The sequence below is a fragment of the Apus apus genome, chromosome 5, assembly GCF_020740795.1.
Source record: "Apus apus isolate bApuApu2 chromosome 5, bApuApu2.pri.cur, whole genome shotgun sequence".
Lineage (NCBI taxonomy): Eukaryota > Metazoa > Chordata > Aves > Apodiformes > Apodidae > Apus > Apus apus.
Window position 1 is genome coordinate 50,366,524 of NC_067286.1, and position 25,144 is coordinate 50,391,667.

At 34.4% G+C, this 25,144-nt stretch overlaps 1 protein-coding gene across 2 annotated transcripts in view; it reads left to right on the forward strand.

The window, feature by feature from the left end:
• Positions 1–25,144, forward strand: part of PPP4R4 (protein phosphatase 4 regulatory subunit 4) — a 64,504-nt gene that overhangs the window by 33,494 nt on the left and 5,866 nt on the right. For both annotated transcript variants that reach the window (XM_051621950.1, XM_051621951.1), the window contains 17 exons: positions 632–738; positions 3,172–3,279; positions 7,319–7,440; positions 8,356–8,478; positions 10,691–10,860; positions 11,609–11,728; positions 13,320–13,397; positions 14,879–14,962; positions 15,868–16,050; positions 16,812–16,917; positions 17,693–17,840; positions 19,185–19,329; positions 20,224–20,265; positions 22,491–22,566; positions 23,722–23,802; positions 24,129–24,222; positions 24,668–24,738. In XM_051621950.1, coding sequence (XP_051477910.1) covers positions 632–738; positions 3,172–3,279; positions 7,319–7,440; positions 8,356–8,478; positions 10,691–10,860; positions 11,609–11,728; positions 13,320–13,397; positions 14,879–14,962; positions 15,868–16,050; positions 16,812–16,917; positions 17,693–17,840; positions 19,185–19,329; positions 20,224–20,265; positions 22,491–22,566; positions 23,722–23,802; positions 24,129–24,222; positions 24,668–24,738 — 1,858 coding nt within the window. The remainder of the gene's footprint in view (positions 1–631; positions 739–3,171; positions 3,280–7,318; positions 7,441–8,355; positions 8,479–10,690; positions 10,861–11,608; positions 11,729–13,319; positions 13,398–14,878; positions 14,963–15,867; positions 16,051–16,811; positions 16,918–17,692; positions 17,841–19,184; positions 19,330–20,223; positions 20,266–22,490; positions 22,567–23,721; positions 23,803–24,128; positions 24,223–24,667; positions 24,739–25,144) is intronic.

Consider the following 25,144-nt stretch of genomic DNA (forward strand, 5'->3'; position numbering starts at 1 on the left):
TTCTGGGAAAAAAACAATATATCAAAATATTGTGTTCTGGAGGTCTTTGTTTTTGGCATCATCCAACAAATGACAGCAGAGCTCCAATAAAGATGCAGGGTTTCTTTATCTGTATGGAAATGAAACCTCTTTCCCTCAGATCCCCAAAATACGCATAATTGGAAGAGATTGTTGCCTCAAAACCTTATATGAAAAGTGGTGTTTCCTGGGAAAATGTATGATAAATAACCTCAGAGAGGTTTCCTTTTCCTTTCTCTGCATTTATTTTTTTTCATAACCAGGAATATATTTAACAACTTCTGAAAAATTACCAGCTAATAGCTGTAAATATTCATATACAACTTAGTCTGAAAATAAAGACACAAATAGACAGATGTAAAACTGTGGTGGTGATGTGAATCATAAACTACTGTTTGGGCCAAGATATGGGTTTAATATGCTATAATTAGCACTGAATGTTAAATACAGGTTTCCAATAGACTGTTACTGTATGTAGGCATCATTATTGTTAGTACTGATTATTTCCATTAAAGGGGTAGGTGACATTTGGAAATGTTTTTCCTAGATTTTTTTTAAAAGAAGGGGAATATATAATTTACTGCTTACATTTTTTCTTTTTTCTCTCATACAGATCCTGAATCCACTTGTATCCAAAGCACAGCTTTCTCAAACACTTCAGTCCCGCTTAGTTAGTTGTAAAATCATGGGAAAATTAGCTAACAAATTTGAAGCTCATATGTAAGTAGACTGTGCACATATTTTAATTTCATAGCATATACCAGTATTTCTTTGTTAGTGGGCAAAATATATTACAAGAAAAGTAAAATTCATTGAAAAAATGAAATGCTTTTTTAATGCAGGTTTCTTTATCTTGATATGAATTAATAATTTTAAAAAATGTTCATTATGTAACTAGCATATACACACTTGCTGATGTTCATCAGTTTAAAACTTTAGTTTGTATGTTCTTCCACAGGTTTGCATGGGTACCATTTCCATGCCATTCTTCCATATTGTTATTCTTACTAGGAAATAACCCAAACGGTGGACTTCTCAATTTACAGAGACAAAACGTACCTTCATTACCTTAGATTTTGTTGTCATTAAGAGAAGAATCCTATTCCTAACTTCTTTGTTTAATTGAATTTACCACATAGATGTATTTTTTCTATCCCTAATTATATTGAGATGTATCAGGAGCCACTGTTGTTGCCTGTTACTATCCATCTCTTAGATTCAGTGTCTGTGGGTTTGGACAGTGGTGCAGATGAGGGAAGTAAATGATGAAAGTCAATCTGAATAACTTACCTGCCCAAAGCAGGTGATATGCTACATTCTTTTGATCGTTTATCCACTCTTATTCTAGGAGCAGCATTTCACCAGATGTGTTTCCTATCCAGGCAATTGGCCACATGTGGTTTTTGCATTACAAAAGAAATCCACCGAGGGCTACTGGAAGCATAGAAACAGTGTCTGGTTGAGGAAGTACTCTCTAATAATGATTTTGATCTGGCCCAAAATGCAAGAATTCAGCATAACAGAATAGATTAACAATAGGACCATATGACAAGATATTTGGGAATAAATTTCTTAAAATTACTATATTTTTCTTCAATAAAAAAGAACTAGAAGTAACCAAAAGGAAGCTATCTGTGCCTTCATTGGCTATGTAGGCTACGCTTGTTGGACATGGAAAAAAAAAGTTAATGAGCATGTCAAAGTAGTATTTTTTTAGGCTGCTACCAAAGCCTTCAAATCTTCGAGATCACTTGGAATCTTATGAGAAATTATAACAGTGTTAATCATAGTAAGTTCAAAAAATCAGACCTTCTTTTGTTGGACTCTTTAATATGATTTCTTGCTCTTCAGTAGTAGGAAACCCCTACTTCTTACAGTGAACTGATGGTAGTACCATTTCTGTACACAAGCTTCATGTTAAAAAGGTGGCTGAGAATTTTCTGGGACATACTGTTAGAGGGCTCTGAGTGTAATTCAGAGGATTGAAAAGAGGCCTGGATCCACAGGTTTAGAATTTTGTGGGCTGAGCAAGGTTCATGACACACTCTAATTTCGATTGTAGGAGAGGTCTTTGTATAGACTCAGGAGAAGTGTTTGGCCTCAGGAACAGGCAGAATATAATCACATGTTCACATTCTTCTTCAGAATGACACCATTTTCATCATAACATTTATACTATAATTAAAAATCGTTTTTTTCACATTTCCCTCCCAGTTTATATTTGAGAGTATTGAAAAAGTCCTGACCTTGGAATAAAGCATTAGTTTTTCTAACCTCTGTTACAGCAGGTAGTTAAAAGCCTTTTTTGAAAGTAGTCCCTACTTCAGAGTATTCTAAAATGCCAGGCTCCCAAGACATTGTACAGTTTTTGAAACTTGAGGCCAAATTTTGCTGTGAGGAGTGAATTAATTTTCACTAGGATGAGTGGGGGCTGTGCAAGCTGGCTTGAAAATTTGCTTGTCTGTGGCTTCATACTATTTCTCTTGAGTTTTGCAACAACATAAGGGTTTGGATAGAGATATTTTATGAATACTCATGACAGCATCCCGGGCAGTGAAAGGAAACACAATGGCTGGTTCTGCCAAGTTTTAGTATGTGTTTTTACTTAAATAGAATAAAAAATAGTTATTTTGTGTCTGCCATTGATTTAACATTAATACTTGGGTTTACTTGCTTAAAGGCATTTCAGTACTGAAGCTTTTAATCTCAGATTCTTTTTCTACTCTCTTCCCAAGTATGTTTTTGGTTCTATATGCATACCAAAGATGAGCTATTGGAGACAATTAATTGGAATTTGCACTTCCATTTATATAATTCTTTGTATTCTTAGTGTGGCTGTTTAGAAATTGTACTGAAGATGGTTATTAAATCAGGACAGCATCTCTAAGTCTACTTACTATTTTTGTAGTTAAAAAAATAGCAGGAAATTATAATGACTAGAAATAGTCCCCTTTCATTATAGCACATACTTTTGTCTGATGTACAATATTCTTTTATAATCACACATTTTCAGAAAAATCCTTTGCCATGTGCGATACATTATTTTTTAAAAAGATTGCCATCAGAAGTAATATATGGGTAAAATCTGAATACTGCAGAGTGGATTTTAGATATTCTTGTTCTGTATATTAATAAAAATATTCACATTTTTAGTATTAAAAGAGAGATTCTTCCACTGGTAAAATCACTCTGCCAGGATGTGGAGTATGAAGTGAGAGCTTGCATGTGTCGGCAATTGGAACATATAGCTCAAGGAATAGGGTGAGTAAAATTTGCATAACTGCTTCTTTATGCAAAATCTTGCTATAAAATATTTAATGGTAATCTAAAACCTTTTTTTAAGATTTCTAACTTAATTCATGTGTACTGTATTTGGAGTGTACAGATGCGTTCTTAGGAATTGACTGTTGGCATCTGGCTCATTTTCAAATTTTTGTGTCTCTCTGATAGTAAAATTGCTGAACAACAGCATTTTTTTTGTAAGCAATGAGTTCATCTGTAGCTTCTTGAAATAATTTCAATTATCCATTTGTATCATTTGATATCATTAGGCTTTTTTAAAAATAGGATTATGGCAATTATTAGCAGTTTCTAATAATTACTGTAGAGTTTTTTGTGAAAGGATGCTAAATGTGTTTTGTAAGCAAATTTCAGTTCAGGATCAACTTTCACACTAAGCTTGCAGACCTTCAATAGTGCACATCTAGGAACAGAAAAAGTCAAAACTTTTATTTTAATAAATAGAACATGTTGACTACCTATACAGGACTGGTCCCTAAGTGAAAATATTTTAAAATTCCAGGTCTGTCCACCTGTTACTGTGTCAGAAAGAAAAAAAAAAAGCAGTAACTTCTCTTCCAGACTTGAAGAAAGCATAAAGTTCCCTGCCCTGTGTTACACAAGCAGGGATAGATGAGATGAGAGTACCTCTGGCCTTTAAAACTGTGAATTTATGAACAGATTCAAGGATCAGGCTGAATCTGAAATATAATTTGAAAGATATGGGAAAGATGCACTTTAGTTGGTTAATACTGTGTTGGTGGAAAAGATGCCTTCCTATGGCTGTGGGATGATTGATGTTATTTTCATGGAAAACTGTGTTGTGGTTTAGATTCTGTGTTACTTATTACTTAAAAACATCCCAAAAATCAACCAACCAAACAATGGAAAATAAACCACCAGAAATTCCTGAAACAATGCAGTTGTTCCTTCAGCCATGGGATACTGGGAAGGTCTTTGTTTAGACAGTGTTTTAGCTTACTCAGATACAGGGAATGAATATTCATTTCAAGAACTAAGTGTTACTGCCATGTAATTAACTTTGTTTTAGTAAGGTCATGCAGGATAGTGACTTCTAGATTTCCAGATAAAATTGTGTTTATTGCATACAAACTCATATTGTATGTGGGCTTTATGCAGCTCTCCTTCAAGGGCCTTGTCCTGAAAAAGTTCAAAGGATGTGAATAATGTGAAAAAACAATATTACTCATCTCAGTACAGTTATTAATTTGTCTTTCTCCTTACTTTCTTGTATAACAAAATGAAGGTTAGCACAGTCAATACTTTAACATTTTCCATATTGGATTGCTTTGGATTTAAAATAATGTGACTACAGAAAAGTAAGTGGATATTGTTGGTATTTGTAAAACTGAAAATTTAACACATATTTTACTAAACTGAATTACTGAATAATTTTAGCTTTTGTTTATTTTTACTACACAAGTATTTTTATGTATCTTAAAGCTGAATTCTGTTTAATGGAGATTAAAGATGAAAGAAAAAGAGGGTTCTGTTTATCTTCAAAGATTGACCAGTTTTGGGGTTTTTTTAATCCATATCTACTGAGCCTTTCCTCTCCTGACCATTCCTAGGCTGTATGTTCATGTCTGTCTCTATCACCTTCTTTACTTCTTTCTCATTTGTTACTGCTCAAGCCCACGAGATCTTTTTTTGGTGTCTTATTTGAGGTACAGTCTGCATTTCCATGGATTCCTCTAACCTTCTCAGTTAACCTCTGTTACAGTTGAGAGCTGAGAAGCAATCATATTAATTTGGCTTAGAAAATTATTTGTGACATGTAATACAGCAAAATAACTTTTAAAAATAACTAAGTAGGTTATTCTGAGTAAAATAACTCTTATCTAGGATATCTGTATAGTTAAAGAATATTTCTTTCACATATAACTGGACATTTAAGTTTTAAAATGTACAGCTGCACAGATTGCCTTGCTCTGTGTAGCTCAGTCTGTTGAAAACCAAAAAATGGTTTCAGTGGTAGCTTTTAGGAGCGCTCACAGTTTGTGTGAATCTACTTTCAGCAGTTTTATTTGTTAACTAAATCAAATGTATTATACCCGGGAACTGAATGTCCTAAACCAAGATGGGTGTTATACAGCAGCAAATGACAGTGTTTCTGGCAATTTAATCAGCCTTAGAATACTGTTTTAATATTACTAAATACTCACTTAACAATTAGTGATACATTCTATATATTTTTCTTTTTTTCCTCCCCAATATTTATTTTTAGCAGGTTGTGTACCTATATACACTGCTCACTTTTTCTCAGGTTTTCTCTAGTCCCTTCCTCATGATTTAGATGCTTTACTCTTTTATCTCCTAACAAGTGGTAAGCTGTTGGTATTTTTGGTATGTAAACTACTGCAGTGTTTCATGTTGAAGATGAATAGGTAGCAGGAAAATAAAGACAAATACACAGAAATAAGCATACTTTTAGATAAATGTCAAAGGCTTAATGTGAAAACCATCCCAATGCTATATAGTGACATTACCACTAAATTTTTTTCACATAATTTCATATGAATGATTAATCATCTTTTGGGAAGAATACTAGTTAAACTGCATCTTGATTTGCTGTTAACAATAGTAAACTGTAAGGTGCAAATCACTTTGCTGATTATAAACATTTGAAAGTGTTACTCTTTGTATCGACTTACAAAAGGGACAGCTGTTCATTGTTTAGTCTGATTGGAAGGGGTATTTTTGGATAGTTCAGTAAAAATGTGTCAGCCTGGAGGTTGTGATCAATTCTGAATTAAACATTGTGATTGAAATTACATATTCTGAACTCTTTGTGCACAGTTGCTCCAAATGTCAAACATAGTTTTGATTTTGTCATCTAGATTAATGCTAATGTCATGTAATTTGATCAGTTTTTCCCTGCAGTTTTATGTTTTGGGAAGAGTAAATCTTGAAGTCTAGATCTCTGGTGATTAAAAACTGCTGAGATCCCATTTTTGAGCTGTGGTGCTTACAAGAGCTTTCACTTACTGATGAGCAGACCAAGAGAGCTCATACACAGAAGAGGACAAAATGGGCTTCTTAACTCAAATGCAGACAAATTCAAAACTAGGAATCTTGGCTACTATAAATAAAAAAATGAGCATGACAGGAAAAAATGGTGGAAATACTGGGTGTGTCTTCCCAGTTGTGGGTTGTAGGGCTGCAGAACAGATCTTTCTAATCTCTTAAAGAAATCAAGAACCAGGGAAATGAAGCTGGTTGGTAACTTCTACAGAAGCTGTACTTGTCTTCCAAGAAGCAACTCTCTTTACGTCTTACTTATGCCAGTCACCTCACTGCACAAGTATTTCTGTGTCAAGAGTACTTGATTCCTCCTTAGTCACCTCTGATTAAACACTGATTTCAAAGTGAGTCCCTAATACAGCAATCTGCTGCCAGTGTATAGCTTTGAGTTGTCAGGAGCATCACACTTGCAGACAGTAATTTCCACAGCAAAAAGAGACAAGCAGAACCCTTTCTCTACTACTTCAAAACAAGCCTAAAAGCTACTACTTGGACCAATTGGCAAACCATGTTTTCACTGAGCAGTAGTTTCTTGCATTCTGTGAAGAAGGCTCATCCAGACACTTCAATCCAACATGAGTCATATTTAATAATTTTTGGCTTTGGACCATTGCAATGAGCAGATTCCATATGTTTGATCGGAAGAGTTTTCTTCTTGACACAGGGAGGTAGCCTGTCTTTTTTGAGTTTTTTTCAGATTGCATTTTTTCTGATTTATTTTGAGCTAATCTGAACACTTTTATATTGATGAATTTTTGCACTTTAAACTCACATGTTTTGTTGGGTGACAAAGTAAAAAAATCTTTAGATTGATTGGAGGTTTTTCTGTAATTTTCATTTCCTTACAACTTTGTCAGTTTTTCTTTCTTGGCTACCCCAAAATATCCAAATTAGCATGTCAGGGAAGTATTCTCTTTTGCTATGGCAATATTGTTTCATTATAGGGGTGCTCTTGACTGCTTGCCTCACTTTGCAGGACAGAACTAACAAAAACTGTGGTGCTTCCTGAATTGGTAGAACTGGCAAGAGATGAGGGCAGCAGCGTGCGCCTTGCAGCCTTTGAGACATTAGTGAATCTGCTCGATATGTTTGATGCAGGTAAGAATTCACTTCAGGCTTACTAGCCCAGTTCTTAATGCTTTAATGCATCTTACAAATGTATTTAAATGCTTTTTGCTCTGTCTGAAGAATGCAGACATTTCTGATTTTATTTTGAAATATATTGAAAAAACCCCAACAACTTAGAGAAAGCAATCAGGGATTATTTATAGGCTTGTAAGGAATGTGTCTCTAGAAATTTGGTTTGTGAGGTTTTTGGTTTCGTGGCTGAGCTGCAAAATGAACTTTTTGAAGGTAGATGACCCAAAACTGTATCCTGGGTTTTCTTTCCGACAATTTCAAAATATTGTTTCAGGTCAATATTTTGTTCAAACATACTTGCTGAATTTTGGTGTTGATCAGCCATGAAAAAGATCCTAATCCCTTTAAAACTTGAACTTTTAAGAATACAATGCTTATATTTAAAACAAGTCAAACCCCATAAATTTATTTGAACATTTACTCCTTCATTTTATAAGAAGGCAAAGTGCTTGGATTTTAATTTAATTTCCAAATAATTTAATTTCTTTTTCCCGCCCTTCATTATTTTGTTTCTCTGTGAATTTATTGTTTACCAAAAGATTTTTAAGCTCTTCTTATTAGGTTGGAAAAATTCTCTTCCAACTTGTCCAGATTTTTTTTTTTTACTATCATGTTCATGTTTGATCTTGATCTCCCTGTATTACTACTATGGTAGGAATCTTACTCTTAGGAGTACTGCAGTATTCTTTGTCTCCTGTATTCTTGGTGAACAAAGTTAGTGACTGTTCTTTTATTGTCTGTCTCATCTGTTACTGTGGGATTCCTTTTCCCTACAAATAAGCATAAAAACAACACAGAGGTGTTAAAATTTATTACCTAGATTATGATATCATGTTTGCCATAGCTAACTTGAAAATTTCTTGTGTTTTTCAGATGATAGGAGTCAAACTGTGCTCCCCTTAGTGAAATCTTTCTGCGAAAAATCCTTCAAAGCAGATGAATCTATCCTACTTTCTTTATCTTTCCATTTAGGGAAACTATGTAATGGATTATATGGTATGATTTCATGTTCTTTAAAAAAAAAATCTTAAAAGAGAGGGAAGACTGGAGAATTGGGGGCCCTTGACAAATATCCAGATTTGAATGTATCAAATGAAATGATAGCTGGGAAAGGAAGTAAAAGTCTGAAATAATCTATTTCATAAATACTGGCTTTTCTGAATGTCTGCTTTGGGTATCTGTTTATTGGATTATTTCTGTTTAGACAGAGGCAGAGATGGAAACAGAGTGGTTTGTGTTTATTGGTTTGACTGATTGATTTTTTTATTCCTTTTTGGATATTCTGGACTGAATTTTATGACTGAATTTTTGAAACTGGAAAACTTTGAAAACACAGCATGGTGTTAACTGTGTATGTTCACTTTTATGTTTGATATCCTTTTTGGGGCACAGCACAGAGTGTGGCCCATGAGGAACTTCAGGGTAGAAAGGAGACCTAACAGCATGTGGACTCCCAGCTGCAGTTGAGGCCTAGTCTGTACCCGTAACTTTTGTGGTTTTCACTTGAGCACACAGATCTTCTCTTGATCATTTTGCCCACCATATACCCTCTACACAGAGCTTACGTGGGGAGAGACAGCACAGAATGACTCTTAAACCTTTTGATCTTTTTTACAGATCATAAATAAATTATCCTTAATGATTCTGTTAGAGACTATTATAGTGACCGTTGCTTCACTACAATTAGCTCCAAAGGGCTGTCCCACAGTGTCAAACTGTTACTTACAGAAACGTAGACTTAGAGCAGTCCAATCTGTTTTAATCATATCTTCCCAGTATTCTTTTCTCTAGGTTAAATGACTTCAGTTGCTGATCTCTTTTGACCTCTGAACTCTGGCAAGTTGAAAGAGTAACTTCATGTGTCTTGCAAGCTATATTGCTATTTACTTTTTTCAGCATGAAAAACTGCCCTTTTTTTTCTTCTTTTTTTTTTTTTTTTTCAAAAAAGGTTGATGATATCAGAATATTTGATAAGCAAAGTCTCTAATCCAACATCCAAAGAGCTACTGAAAATACTGAGTAGTACCAGAACTAGGATGTGAGTCATGTCAGTAAGCTCTCAGTAACTTCCTCTTACCTGTTTTTCCAAAGAGTTTTGAAACACCTTTCTGGTTTTTCATCTCACTTTCCTGATCCCTTATTTTGCTTGTGAAAAGCATCATCTCACCGCATCTTTTCTATTCACAGGTGCTGTTATCCAGTAGTAGAAGGAAATGGAATCAGTTTGACTGGTTTTACTTTTGCCATCTTGGCTACTACTTGTTTTCTTGTATTCTTTTTGGTATTTACAAGTGGACTTTTTGATTTTTCTTCTCATTTTTTAAATAACATGACTGATCTAGTATATGGCTTGTCCTTCCGTTCTCCAACTATTGAAGATCAGTACCACTTCAACTCTTTTCTAGTCTGATATCTCATTTTTTTAAGATTTCAGTAGCTAGTACTTGAAATACTAGAGTGAAGCACATCTGACCCTGCACATTTCAAAAACATCTCATGTTTAAGTGTTGACTGATCTGTTCCTTCTCAAAGTTTGAATCTTTGTCACTGTGTTTAATATTGCTAAGCCTGATGATACTAGTAGAATTTCAGTAAGAAAGTAAAAGCATTAGGCATTTCAGCCTTTTGGATACCAATCTCTGAGAGCTTTCCTCACTCTTTTGCGTAGAAACCAAGCCTTTCCTTGACAGTTCTCTTATTAGTAATGTACTTAGTAAACTACTTGTAATTTTTTGAGTCATCTTGCTAGTTGCATTCCAGTGTGTTCTGAGTTTCCTGCTTTAACTCTTATGCCTCTTTATTATCTGTAGCAACATGGTCTAGTTTTTCAACTTTCTGCAGCCATCAGGCATGCATTCTTTATTCTGCAGCCATGCATTCTTCATGGGACTGAGTTCCATTAAGATCTAAAAGTTTAATCAAGAAAAAAATAGTGCTAGTGGAACAACCAGATTCACAGTCCTACAGTTAATGTCTTGAGTATTTCAAGAATTATCTAAACAGAAATGAAGATTCACTATTAGGTGTCCATTTTCTGTAATCACTTTTTCTGTATCATGTGTACTAATGATACTTTGCTAGACTTAAGGCAGGGGAAAGGAAGGGTAGAAATTGACTAATAGATTTATAAATAAGATTTGTTTTGAAACATTATTAATAGCATTTGTAATGAGGAAAGTAAACTTTTAATTTTTTATTTATTTTTAAGGCATTTTTACTCCTGAACAGCACTTACGGTTTTTGGAATTTTATAAGAAGCTTTCCACTCTGGGTTTACAGCAGGAAAATGGACACAATGATAATCAACTACAGCTTCAAACTCTGGAACAGGAAAAGAAGTATATTTTAGTGAGGAAGAACTGTGCTTACAATTTCCCAGTAAGTAACATTCATTTAAGGCTAACTAATTAGTGTTGTGAATGTATTGCACTAAATAGGACTGCAATGAGTGATAGAGAAATTATTCCCAACTTGTACATTGTTAGCTAGATTCTAGCTCTCTCCGGGAAAGTTTGAGTTAGTAGTTTAATGTAGATGTTGTCCAAAAGAGGTACCAGGAAAGATTCCTCTTTGCAGAGCCTCAGAAAACTGTTGGCGAGTTTTGACTGAGAGGGAGCTGCATTAAGAGCACAAAAATGAGACAATGGCTGTGAAACAGAGTACCCAGTCTCAAAGCTAAGTTTTCACATTTCCCATGTGTCACAGCATTCCAGGTAGTTGAGGATTGTCTGTGAATCGTTAGGTTAATGTTTAAATTATGTTCCTCCCTCAGTACAGAATGTCTTTTCAAGTTGGTGTGAGGTCTTTAAACTTACCACTCATGTTTCTGTAAATCTGCTTTATATTTTGACATTCTGCATTTATATTTAAAGAAATATGTTTGTACCAAGAGCCAGTAGACAATTATTTTTATTCAGCCTTTAAAAGACAAGCACCCTGTATGTAGGTAGACATCTGTTCCTTTATTTGAGTAAAAACCAGGTATATACACACACAAATGCCACACTTCTTTAGAATCACAACCTGTACCCTCCCAAGCATCTTGCTGGTTGTAACTAAATGTTTTCATCTGATGAGCTCTGACAGTGTGGTCCTTTAGTTAATAAAAGACTTTATCTTACCACAGGCCATGATTGTTTTTGTGGATCCAAAGAACTTCCATTTAGAACTGTATTCTATATTCTTCTGCCTTTGTCATGACCCTGAAGTTCCTGTCAGATATACTATGGCCTTAAGCTTCTATGAAGTAAGTCTACAATGGTTCTTTGTTAGTACTTAGGTGTTTTTATTTTATGTTATTTTCTTTTTCAAGCTTACATTTGTGACTATTCAACCAAAGTAAAAAGACTTGAGGAAACTTGTAGAAATAATTTAGTTTGTCAAAGGGATTTAGTTTCTGCTAACCTGTATAAATGAATCATATAACACACATTAGTGTTTTTAAGTTCTGTGATATTTGGCTACAGGAGTCTACTGCTAGGTGAGCTTTTTAAGAGCAAAATGTAGAAGAAATGTAGATGGTCTAGTACCACAACCATAAGCAATTGTAGTAATTACAATATGTATTATTTTCATAAAAGTTAAAAAATGTGCTACTGCACAGATACTATTAGCTATATGGAATAAATTCCAGAAATGAAAATACACTCTCTCTTGATTGCAGTAACCCATATAGGGAGATCTTCATGTTTTTCATATTGCTTTTTCTGAGAATCCTTGTGTTTCAGTCCTCGAGGTAGCCTTTAATCCCATTTCGTTGCTGATGAAATTGGTAAGCTAAGCAGCTTGCTGAAAGCATTTAAATCACTAGTAGAGGAATAAATGAAGCTATGGTGGCTTTATTACCACCAGCATAAGAAAGTTGAATGGATTTCTAGTTCTTGTTATCTATTTATGCCTTAACAAATGATAATCCAGGGTAATTGTTAAAATTGTAAAATTAGCGTCTAATTCTACATTATGTTTTCTGTTAGATTTATAAGACTTCAACAGTACTGCCTCGGTATAAGAAAATAATTTTAGCTCATTTAAAAAAACACTTGAAAAGTTATACCTTGGTCTGAATGTACATTTAGTGATGGGTGACACAATAGCCAGGCAACGACATGACAGCCCAAAAGTGAGCAATGTATGGATTATTATTTTTTAAAAACAAACTTCCTGTAGCCATTTCCTTAAAGTTTCATGTTGATTGGAAGTAAGCTCTTATTTTCACTTGGCTTATATAAGCAACAAAAACCATTAAAAACATGATCTAAGTATTCCATATGGCAAAAATCTCATTCCTCAAGTTTTCTCATCTTTGCTATAAAATGTTTTTAACAGTGAAGTGTTGGACTGCTGATGGTTTTTAGAAACTTATATGTGACTTACGAATCACAGTAAGAAAATTCGAAGAAGGAAGGAGTGAAACTTCAGATGGAAAGGTTGGGGATACTTAACAACAGGCACAGACTAAGCCAATTTTTTAATGTTTTTTGTAAAGTATATAGCAGACTGACTGTTGTCTCCCTAAGGAGCATGAAATACATTTGAATATTCCAGAATGAGTTTTTCTAGCCTTGCAAGTGCAATCTTTTTTTTTTTTTTTTTTTTTTTTTTTAATAAATGTGGCAAAGAGTTAATGCTAAAAGCATGTTTCATGGTTAGATAATAAGCCTGTTTCTTGACTTATGTTCTTTATATAAGCATATTTTAAACTTTAGAAGGCTGATAATAAACAATTGTTCTGTGTCCCTTCTTTGTGGTTGCTGTGAAATAAGCACATGTGTTGCAGTCATTGTGATGCCAGGGAATGAAAGAATGTTTGATCTTGCTGTCTTCCTGTCATTTTTTAGGTTGCTAAGCTTTTAAATTCTGGTGTGTATACAATACATAAAGAACTGGTTACTCTGTTACAGGATGAGTCACTGGAGGTAATATGCTTTTATTGGAACTTTCTTTAGCTTGTTACATTGAGGCAAATTATCTTGATGTTTAATAATTCTGCATAAGACAGTACAGTAGCTGTTTGAAATGTTCAACAGCTTTTATTTCTGTGTCACAGATGCTTCAGAAGTATGGCAATGTTTTGTGAATAAAACGGAGGAAAACAGGAAGGTGTTTGCATTTAGTAAACCCCTTTTGGATTTATTAGCTTTTGAAAGTATTAATTCTAAATTGTTTTAATTGATATAATATTTATTACCTTACCAATTCTGTGAAAAGATTTGGTTTTGATACTGTATTAAAATAATAATGGATAGCAGTAAAAGTTTTTGCTTTGTTTTATTTTCCTTTCTGTAATTGAAGAGGAGATGAGAAAGGTCAAAGATCAAGATATATGAGAAGAGTTTCAGTCCAAGATCTGGCACAGAAACTGCAAGTGTTTATGAGGCAGTTTAGTCTGTCATACCTCAGTTTCAACCTCTGGAAAACATGAATCACTCAGCTGTGTTGCAGAAAATATAGTGAGGACAGACAATATAGTGAGGCTGTTTTTTGAAAAAAAGACAAATATTTATGTTTGAGACAAAATCACCATTTCCTGTGATACCAGTTATTCCCATAGCTGATCTTTGTGTTCTATGTGGGATCTTTGGATATGGCATGCAAAAATGAATTTTCCCTTATGGTGATCCTTCTTGTTTTGGTACCCTTTGTGATATATTTTCAATAAAATTAAAAGCATTCATAGAACACCTACTTAGAGACCTGTCTTAAAAGATCTTAAACACACCTGAAGGTTGAGACTCAGAAGCAGCTGGTAATTTTGAAAAATTCCTTGGTTTTATTCCTATGCAGTTATCTAAATAATAAAAAAAATATTTGGTGCTTTATCTTATATACAACTTCAGTCAGAATTGGTGCCAAAAATTTAATTATGTACTTCTCTAGTCTAGTTTCAAGTATTGTAACATTTGAAAGTATAGTTATTCTATTGATATATGCTACTTATTTTAATGTATCAGCTGCAGGTTTTCTTAAAGGAGAAGTTGCTTATAAGATCCAGCTGACTAACATAAAAAAAATGTTTCTTTGTGTTTGTTGAGGCTCTTAACTGTCTAGGAAATACACGTTTCTGAAGAACTGATGTTAGTTTTAAAATATTATATACTGTGAATAGTTTAAAAAGCACTGATTGTGGTATTCACATAAATTAAAACTATAGTTTGTTTTCCTAAACTGAAACCTATGATACTTATATTGCCCACTACATTGAAACATATATTTAAAATCCTAGTCCTCATCAATGCAAATACATTGCATCTCATTTTTTAAAAAATTTATTTATTTAACTTTATTATACTTAGATGTGAGAGAATAGCAACATAAGAGATGTCAGCAGATGTTGGTGAAATAAAAATTAAGTCAAGTTAATATTCAGACCTCATTCATGCAGCCTTTCTTTAAATAGGTTTTGGATGCCCTTGTAGGTCACCTTCCTGAAATCCTTGAACTAATGACTAATGGAGGAGAAAACAATGGATCAGAAAGCAAGGTGGGTATTCTTAAAGTTTTAAAATTTGTTTTCTAAATGAAGGCAGTAGCAAAAAGTCCAGACATACTATCAGAAAAGGCTTTCATGATGAGTTTCTGCTTTGGAGACAAAGTTTCCTTGTTTTTTTTTCATTGTTTGCTGATTTTAAAAACTTGAAAATTAACGAAAATGTTTTTGAGGGTTAGACTTAATATGAAATGAACGGTCTATCCATTTTCTTTTTGTAATTTACGAAAGATTTGCTGAAGTAGATAAAATTCTGAAATATAATAATTAAGTTACAGTAAGAGTTGGATTCTTACTAAAGGAGTGAGAGCTAATAACTTTTTTTGTTTGGTTGGTTTTTTAATACTGCGATGGCAGCTGCCCATGGTTGGTATACAAGTGCAATGTCAGCTGTGGCAGTTTGTTTCATTTTGCTTAGTGCTGAAGAGAATTTAGCTTGGCTACTTTAAGGCCTTTGCTGCTCCTGAGAAAAGGGGTATAATTCCTACTAAAATGAATTGGAGACCTGAGAAGAATAACTGCGAAGATTAAGAAGCTAGAGGGAAAATGGGATTTATTTGGTTTCAGAAAGAGAAGACTGAGGAGGGTTGTTGTAATGGTATTTATATCTGTAAAAGGGTATTAAAAAGAGAACAGTGATTAATTTTTCTTTCTCTGGAAGAGGGGTTGGAAATGAAGGTGTAATAATTCTGGTTTTATTTTTCTTTTTTTTAAAGAAAAGTTAGACTAGTACCTGCTGGAAATGGTCGCAGTGTAGTTGATCCTGTCTGAGGAGAGAAATTAATTGACCCCTTAAAATCTCTTACCTTCTTATATTGTTGTGATGTGCTTTTCAAGCATAGTAACATGACAACAGCTAGGAGATGTAACTTTTTTTATTTTTTTATTTTTATTTCTAGTTATTGTCTATTCCTGACTTGATTCCTGCATTAACAACAGCAGAACAGAGAGCAGCAACTTCTTTAAAATGGAGAACTCATGAAAAGTTACTACAAAAATATGCATGTCTCCCTCATATCATATCAAGTGATCAGATTTATTATCGTTTTCTTCACAGAATGTTGACAATCATTTTGACAAATGTGAGCCCACCTGTCTCCTTCTCATTGTTTTTTATTTATTTACAGTCTTTAGAACAATGATCACTAGATATTTGCTATATGTAGTACATAATATCTTAAATTAAAGTACTGTTTCTCATTGCATATGGTATATCAGGCTTTTTTTTTTTTTTATATGAAGCTGAGAAATTACTTTGAGAACTTGTCCCCCCATTTGAGGAGCAGAATTTGGATAAACAGGTTATCACATTTTTCCTCTCACAGGAGACTTCCCTTATGCTCATTGCAGTTTGCTTCTAGGTAAACTGAAACCTTTTCCTCTGAGATCTGCCTTCTTTTTGCTGAATCCATACATTACTTTGCATTGTGTTCCATTCTTTATGAAAGAACACTCCATTCTGAAAATGAATGATCATTTAGAGCTATGAGTCTGAAATTTTATTGAAGTTTTTACTCCTGAAGAATTCAGGAGTAAAACTGTTGTAAAAGAAAATGTTGTTTTATTTTCTAACACGTTCAACATAGAAGGTGCCTTCCCAACATGGAATACTGTACAGTGTTTAGGGAATAGCTGAATAAACAAGTTAAGCAGAAAGGATAAAGAGGCAGGTGTCTCATGAACTGCCCAAACTTCCTTTTTCTCCCTTATAAAATGCCAGTTATTTCAGAATGTATGAAGTAAGGCTTATTTTCCTGTATTTTTTCTATATTTGGCACTTTGATATGTTTTCAGTTGTATTCCTTCAGGTATGTCTAATTGTGTTTCCTTCATTTCTTTCAAGAATGTCCTGCCAGTCCAAAAAGCAGCAGCTCGAACTCTCTGTGTTTATTTACGTTACAATCGCAAACAAGAACAGAGACACGAGGTTATTCAGAAACTGATTGAACGTAAGATAGTTTTTCTTTCATTACTTAGAGATGCAAGGTAGTTTTGACTGAAGGTCTGTTTATGGTTGTATTTATGCAGTGTAACTTCCTGCCATCATCGGAGTGATTACACTTGGCATTTTGTTTTTCATATTATCACCAAGTAAATCATGTAAGGACTGTCTCTGAAGCTTACACAAAGGAATTGGGAAAGAGGCAATGTGGGAAACTGGTAATATGCCAAGACCCCTCCAACCCTACTTCATGAGTCCAGGATTGCTCAGCTGCAATAAACAGAGTTCCTCTATATAAGTAAAATTCTATAGAGCCTTCAGCGTGAGAAGTGCTGAATAAATTTTCTTAGAAAGTAATTTATGAATGAGTTAGTCACCTAAGTGGTCATTCTGGTCTATACTATGTTTTTTTAAAGATAGGTTAGAAGGTTCAGTGGTTTCCATTAGCACTCCTTAATGTTTACATAGTAATTTTGATACACCTGTCACATGGTTTGAAAGGTATTCAGGGCTTTCTTCAACACAATAGCTTGCTATTTTAGCTTTTTCAGATGGTTAAAGAGACAGGTTAAATTTCTGAAAAAAAAATCTCGCTAACAGGAATGTTAATTGAATTCAGAAGGTTAGGTTTTCACTGAAAGAAAAAATTGAGAAAGGCTGAGAAGGTGTGCCTTTCTGATGAGTGTCATTATAATCTTCTGAGTCAAAGGTTGATCTTTTAAATGTGTTCTAGCTGACATTGAAAATTTACTAGATAACATCTGTGGATTGCTATTTTTCAGAACTGGGCCAAGGAAAAAGTTATTGGAACAGACTTCGTTTTTTAGATACTTGTGAATTCATTATGGAACTGTTTTCAAAATCATTCTTCTGTAAATACTTCTTTCTACCTGTGCTTGAACTTACACATGATCCAGTGGCAAATGTGAGGTACTGTATGAAGAGTATGTAGCAGTGTACAGGGACAAAGTTTTAAATAATATATAAAGAAATATTGTTTATTGTTTATGTCTTGTTTAAATAATAAGACTTGAGTAAAAAGGTGCAGAACCTTCAGACTGACCAGTATTAAAGGTGTAGGGGACTACAGGAATAATGTTAGAAAACTACAGAAGCAGATCAGTCTGAGTGTTTGGGAGACTGATTGGAAGTGTTGGGTTTTGTGAGTAAAGGGAATACTGAGGCAGAGCCAGCAAGAGATGAGAAGAAAGTAATGTGGGATTTCAGTGTTGTAGAGAAAGTTGACTTGACAGTCTCCATTGGTTTCCATCCATTTCAATGTCAGTATATGTAAAGTAAAACACACAATCAATTCTTTAGTGCTCTGAGCTTAACAAGTTTGCATAGGTTTTACCTTATATGGAAGTTTTCTTCTTAATTGTTGGAATAAATTAAAAAGAAAAAAAAAGAATAATATAAGGGAATTTGGTATTTTTTTTCCATTATTTTTGTAGTCAGTTTTTTTGTTTTTTTTTTTCACTCTAAACAGATAGTGGCCAGGCAGTTATAACGTAGCTGGGCCCAAAACTGAACAGTGTTTGAGGTGCAGTCTCACCAGTGCTGAGTACAGGAGGATGATCACTTCCCCATTCCTGCTGGGCACACTATTTCTGATAAAAGCCAGTCTGCTGTTGGCCTTCTTGGCCAATGGATTTAACTCCGTTCACCACAACTCTTTGCGCCTAGGCATCCAGCCAGTTTTTTAACCAGTGAACTGTACACCAGTCTAGGCCATGTGTGGCCAGTGTCTTCAGGAGAACACTGGGGGAAACAGTACTGAAGGCTTTACTGAAGTCCAGGTAAAAGACATCCACAGCCTTTCCCTCCTCCACTAGACGGGTCATGTTGTCATAGGAGGAGATCAGGTTAGTTAAGCAGGACCTGCCTTTCATAAACCCATGCTGACTGGGCCTGATTGCCTGGATGTACTGTATATGCTGTGTGATGGCACTCACAGTGATCTGCTCCATAACCTTCCCTGGCATCGAGGTCAGACTCACAGGTCTGTAGTTTTCTGGAACATCCTACTGGTCCTTCCTGTAAATGGGGGTCACATTTGCCAATCTCTGCTCAACTGGGACTGTACTCTCAATCAATGGAGAAGTTTTCTAAAATGTTATAGTATGTCTGGAAACAACAAAAAAGCAAGCACTTTTTCTGTAAAATAAGACCTATTAAATTACTTTATCTCAAATGCTGATGTACAATAAAAAAAAAATTAATGTTTACTAAACATCTGTGCCAAAAAGTGAATATTTACATATTTTTTTTTAGAATGAAGTTATGCTATTTGCTGCCAAAAGTTAAATCTACTCTGAAGATTCCCACTGATAAACATTTACTTCAGCAGTTGGAATTATGTATAAGGAAACTTTTGTGTCAAGAGAAAGACAAGGATGTCTTGACTATTGTTAAAAGGGTAAGCATTTTTCTTTTCCAGCAGCATTTTGTCTTGAGGTTATCATTAAAAGTTAATATTATTAAAATTGAGCTTTCTGTTGATTCTCTTAAAGTAGAACAGGAGACTGAATAATTCTACTGTCTATTATATAATTTTGAACAATTAAGAGAAGATGTAGTATAGTGCATTCTGTCAGATTTAAGAGTTGGTGTTTCCTTGGTTACTTCTATTACAGTTATTTTCTAGTGACTGAGATTCAGGATTTTAGTTCAATGACTGTGAAAACACTGCAGGTGATGAAAGACAGAATTAAAGGTTGACCGTAGTAAAAATGATCAGTCTTTGAGGTAGAGACATCTTGTTCATCTGTTTATTTTACAATGTACAGATGAAGGATTTGCAGGATTTTGAAATGTTGTGAATTTCTTTGTAATATGAATATTCTTTTAAAATAATGTCGTTAAGGGATGCTCGTACTTAATGTCAAAGAAGCCATGAAGTAAAGTATCTAAAGTAGGTGGCTTCCTTATAGGGCCAGTCTTCAGGAAAGACAGGGTGAACACCTGTCTGGAGCATCATAGCTTATTCACTGTTACTTTTTCAGTCTTGGTTCTTAGGTCCGTGCTCCAGCCATTCAGGCTTCTGTGCTTTCCTTGTATTTAGAGTTCTGTAGACATAGTCTGTTAGTGGTAGTCTATTGTCAATCACAGCAGGGCTCTGAGAATACTCTCTGACAGTTTTTAACTGCATTTTTAGCACAAAAGTACAAGCTTAGGCTTCAATTGTTAAGGAAGAAAACGCACATTTAATTCTGAATAGCACCATGCTAAGCTTCTTATCTGGAGAGTTTTTTAATTAAAAGTGTGGCATGTTGTTGAGTAAAGATAATGAATGTTTTTATTTTCTTTATAGACAGTATTAGAACTGGACAGAATGGAGATCTCTGTAGATGCTGTAAGTACTTACTAACTTCAATACTTACCAAGTACTTTTAATTCTCATTTTCATGTAGTGATTTTTTATTTTTACTGATTTTATTCTGAAGTTTCAGAAAAGATTTTACAAAAACGATTTATTGCATCAAGAAAAACAAAGACAAGAACATCTCCTTTTGGAAATGGTATATTTTATCAGTACAATCTGTCCATTTTTTAATAGCTTGTAACTAAACATTAATGAGGCAATAATTTTAAGGTAAGAGGAGCATAATATGGAGAGACCTGATAGGTTCATAATCTGGGTGTGGTTTTAATTTTACACTTTACAATAGGGTTAATTCCTTCAAGGTAACATTTGACTTCCTTTATTCCTTAAGTTTTCTTGTATCAATTAGGAAGGCAAACTGGAGTTTCTTGAAAAACGCTCATGCTTCATGCCTCTATGGTTCCAAAATCTGAAGCCCTTCAGCAGACCTTTACAAAATCTTTTTGAGGCAGCTAGCAACTTGTCAGGTGTGCCTAGGAAGCCGGGGGAGGCTCTGTGTGTTAAAAGCTTTCCTGTTAGCCAGAAGAAAAGAAAGGAAAGCATTAACATCTGCAGCCTGGCAGGAGGGAGACTTAGTGCAGATTGTATAGAGCAAAAGGAAATACAAGTTAGTTGGAATTTGGACTGAAAGTCTGCAGAATGCTTCTCCAATTTAGGAAATTATTTGTCTTCAGTAGTGGCTGTAAGCAAACGCTGCAGGAGGCACCTCACCACAAAGCGTACTGCATCTTCACAAAGCTTAGATTAGATCACTGCTGTCCTCCATTCTGCTGCCTCATCTTCAGCGTCAGGTGGGAGAAGCTAAGAACCTGGCAGGATTTAGAAGATGTGAGATTTCATTAGCATGGTTCTTTTGGCTTGAGCTCCTCTGTAGTGAATCAGAACAGATTCAAGACTGTCCAAAAAATGTCAGTTTTTCCTCTTTGTGATTGCTACAGAGGCTACATTTGTGGCACACTTGCATGTCAGTAGGTGCTGCAGGCCTTCTCTTGGGCAGCTGGTTTTCTCAAGTCATGATACCTGTCTTATATACTTCCTGCCATCTCCTATTACCTGGACCCAAAGGTTCAACCTTCGTTCTCAGGACCTGCCTACAGATAATAGACTTGAACTTAGCTTAATCAGTTTTTAGGTTACAATTAATTTTTTTATAGTGAAAGCATTTGGGGCTGTGCGCTGTGTTATCATTTATTGCCTGATAACATTAATTTTTAACATTTCTACACCTAGATTTTAGAGAAGCACCTGTATTTTTATGATAGACCCCATTGATATGGGCATACATTCTGTATCACAAAGGTCTCAATAAGCTATAAGAGGCATGCTGTTGAGGAACTGAAGGTGTACATAATGAATTTTGACATGTTGCAGTCCCAAATAGATGAGGAGCCATTGAATGCAGTTAAATATGACTACTATGGATTTTAATACTGAATATGTTAATAAGTTTCCTTAATTTTAGTAATTGACATAGTAGAAACTATATTCCAGAAACCTTGACCTGAATGAATTGTCCCTTTTTTTTTTTTTTTTACTAATATTATTTAGCTTTTCAAAGCTGAAGTGATATCTGTTCACCAAGAATATTGAAGCAAATAATGGCTTTTGAAATTATTGATGTAGCTGTGTTAGCACTGTTGTCTGTCTGTGAATGTGCTCTCAAGAGGTGTTCTAAGGCTATCTAATATTACAGAACAGTAAATAGATTCCTTAAACTTGAAGAATTTTAATACTTGGCTTGTTTTGCATAAAGGCTTATCAATGAAGTTAATTTTAGTCCTTTAAAAATCTGAGCATATGTGACACAGCTTACCATTGGAGAAGAACATTTTCATTGAATTGTATGTTTGAATTAAAAATATTGCCAAATAATATTGTAAGAGTATCTGTGTAGCAGAAAAGTTTAACATCTTCAGCTGCCAATTTCTATGTCTTTTTAATAAAAAAAGGCATAATTTTACTAGTAAGTTATAAATGTGAACTTCAACTCTGAAGTTCCTTCGTAATTAAAAAGTCAACATTTTGTGGTGTGATTTTTATTTGGATATGTACCCTGATTTCATTCATTGAGTTTGTACTAATAGTAGGAGAGAGTAGAAATTAACTGTTATCTTGGTGATTTGGAAGCAATCCCTAGTGGAAACACAGTCTATTTTTTTCTGAGTAATACCTAAGTGAATTATTCCTTTTTTTAGGAACAATTGGAGAAAGAGAAGCAGCAAAACGAAGGAAGATCTACAAATATTAATGATAAATTTTTTGAAAAGAAGCGTAAGTTTATTTGTGAACATATTATTTGTGCATGCATTACTCTTCTACAAAGATAGAAGGGAAGAGAAAAGAGGCACTTCATACAGTAAATAGCAGAGGTTTGGAAACCAGCTTTAAATCTTTTTTTCTATATATTTCTAAAGATATTTATAAAAAAATTGCTTCATTATATTAGAAAAAAGATGTTTGGATTTATGTATAGAAAACATGACAGCTTTATTTCTCTGTTCTTTCTCATTTTGGGATGTAATGTAAGTACTTGTCTGCGGTATTTCTGAAGCGTTAGTAGCACTGGATTGGGTATTACTACTGTTTATGTTTAGGACTATGATGTGCTATGTCCTCTTTGTCATGGTTTGACTGAGGATTGGCAATTAAACCTGTGACAATAATGCTCTCAATACCCTTCCCTTCATACCCAGGTAGGGAAAGGAGAGAGAATAAGGAGAGAGGCTTTCCAGATTAAAAACGAAACTAGACAGCTTTAATGAAATACTAATGATAAAAGAAATATGTACAAAAATATACAAGTACATACAGGAATGTACAAAACCTTAGTGCCTCCCCCTACCCTCAGCAACTGCCCCAGCACTCTCCTTAGCTGTGAGCAGTTCTGAAAAGCCCTGGAGACAGGAGCTGAGGGTAGAGTTACGAGGATCAGGAATGCACGGGCCTAGAGATCAATGGTGATGGATAGATGGAATCCTCCCTGGATGCTGGCCATGGACAGAAGAAAAGGGAAGAAGAAAAAGGAAGAGGGGGCTTGACTTCCGTGATCCCTGAATGTATACTGAGTCCTATGTAGATATATGGAATGGTTGGTATATTCGGCTGGTCAGTTTTGCCATCTGTCTAGTCCACTCCTCCCTATGGGAAGGTTGTAGATACCAGTATTCTTCACCTTTAGTGTTCAAAGCAGAAAATCTGACAAGTAGAGCAAAATGTCCTTCGTCTCTCGGCAGTATCTATAAACACTGAGCATTATCAGTCTACTAGTTGGAAAACTTGCTGTGCTATTTAAAAGAGAGTTCACTGAAGAAAAAATAATCAGTAAAAAGAAAATTGTCTTCATCCTGACTCAAACCAGGACACTCTTTATTTAAATTTAAGCTTTAAGAGAGAAGTATTTATACTAGACTTTTTTTTTCTTTTTAGGTAGAGACAGTAAAACATCATCAGTGTTGGCAAAAAGTATCACCTTGGCTGTTCCTGGCAGCCTGTCTGGTACATCAGCAGGTAATAACTCTGTAAAAACTCTTCTAGAATGCTTTGATCTCACATCAGCAGGTTAAACCCAAGCAAAGCTGCTTTTGGCCATTGTGGGCCAGAGGTTCTCCTGCTGCACATAGGAGAACATTCCAGTCCTAGAACTGAATGTGATTTCTATGGTTTTTAGTTTTATTCTTTAGTATACAAATACATGATATAATTATTTTTATTGAAATATTTGTCAGTTCTTTCAGCTAGCATAGGTTGAAAGAAAATTATATTAAAAAGTGTTCTTAAATACTGAGGAAATGCAGTGATATCCATGTTAAAACAGTTGCTACTTATAATTTCAGGCAAAGAAGACAAGAAATCCAAGTTGGTTCGAAGCCAGTCTTTCAGTACTCAAGCACTACATCCAAAATACAGCAACATAGACAAGTGCCCTAAGTATCTTTATTATCTTAATTGTTTACCTGATAGGCAACTGTTTCCTTAATAGACAACTATTATGGAATCATATGTGCATGAATCTATGAAAATAGTGGTGTGCTCTCTGAATTGTGACCTAAATTTTCAGGTTTTTGTTTAATTGATTATGGTATTCGGTTTTGAACTGAGGTAAAAGTACCATTTTAAGGCATCAAAGGCCTAAAAATGGTTATGAATTCCTTTTAAGTTAATATATGTCACCTTTTATCATGTATTAAAACTATTTTTCCATATGAACTACTAAATCTAAATTTATACATTTCTTCAAGAACTTTCAGCATAAGTTTCTCATTTAATTTTTCATATAAACTCCGAAATCACCTTATTAAACAGCAGGATGATACAGTTGAGAACAGTATCTTCCTCTAACAAGCAATTTGGTTTTGTTTTGTTTGTTTTTAAGTAAAAGCTCTGCTACAGGTTATACATCTTCAGTATCAGGAATTGGGAAAAGTTCTAGGTTATCCTATAGTGGTAAGTAGGTTATTATATTTTACATAGCTTTTTTTATGTGGGTGCTGAATATGTGGCCCCCATTAAACAAGCATACTGTAACATACCATACTCCTAAAGTATATAGAATAATAGATAGCCATTTGTTTGAGCAATCAAGTATTAGTCAAGTTAGTCTGTTTTTCAGATTCTTTTTTTGTTTGTTTTTTGTTGCAAGTTTGTTTAAAGCTACATTTTGAAGTGGTAAAAATAAAATGAGTTTAACATTTAACCTGTCTTTCCATTCACTAGCTATAGACATTAGGCACCTAAATTTTAAGCAGCTAAAGACAGACCAATTGAATCCCACTACTTTCATGTATTAAATGTATTAATATTTCTTTCAAAATGTGTCTTCTAATTATTTTTAGTTAGCATTTTTTGTATA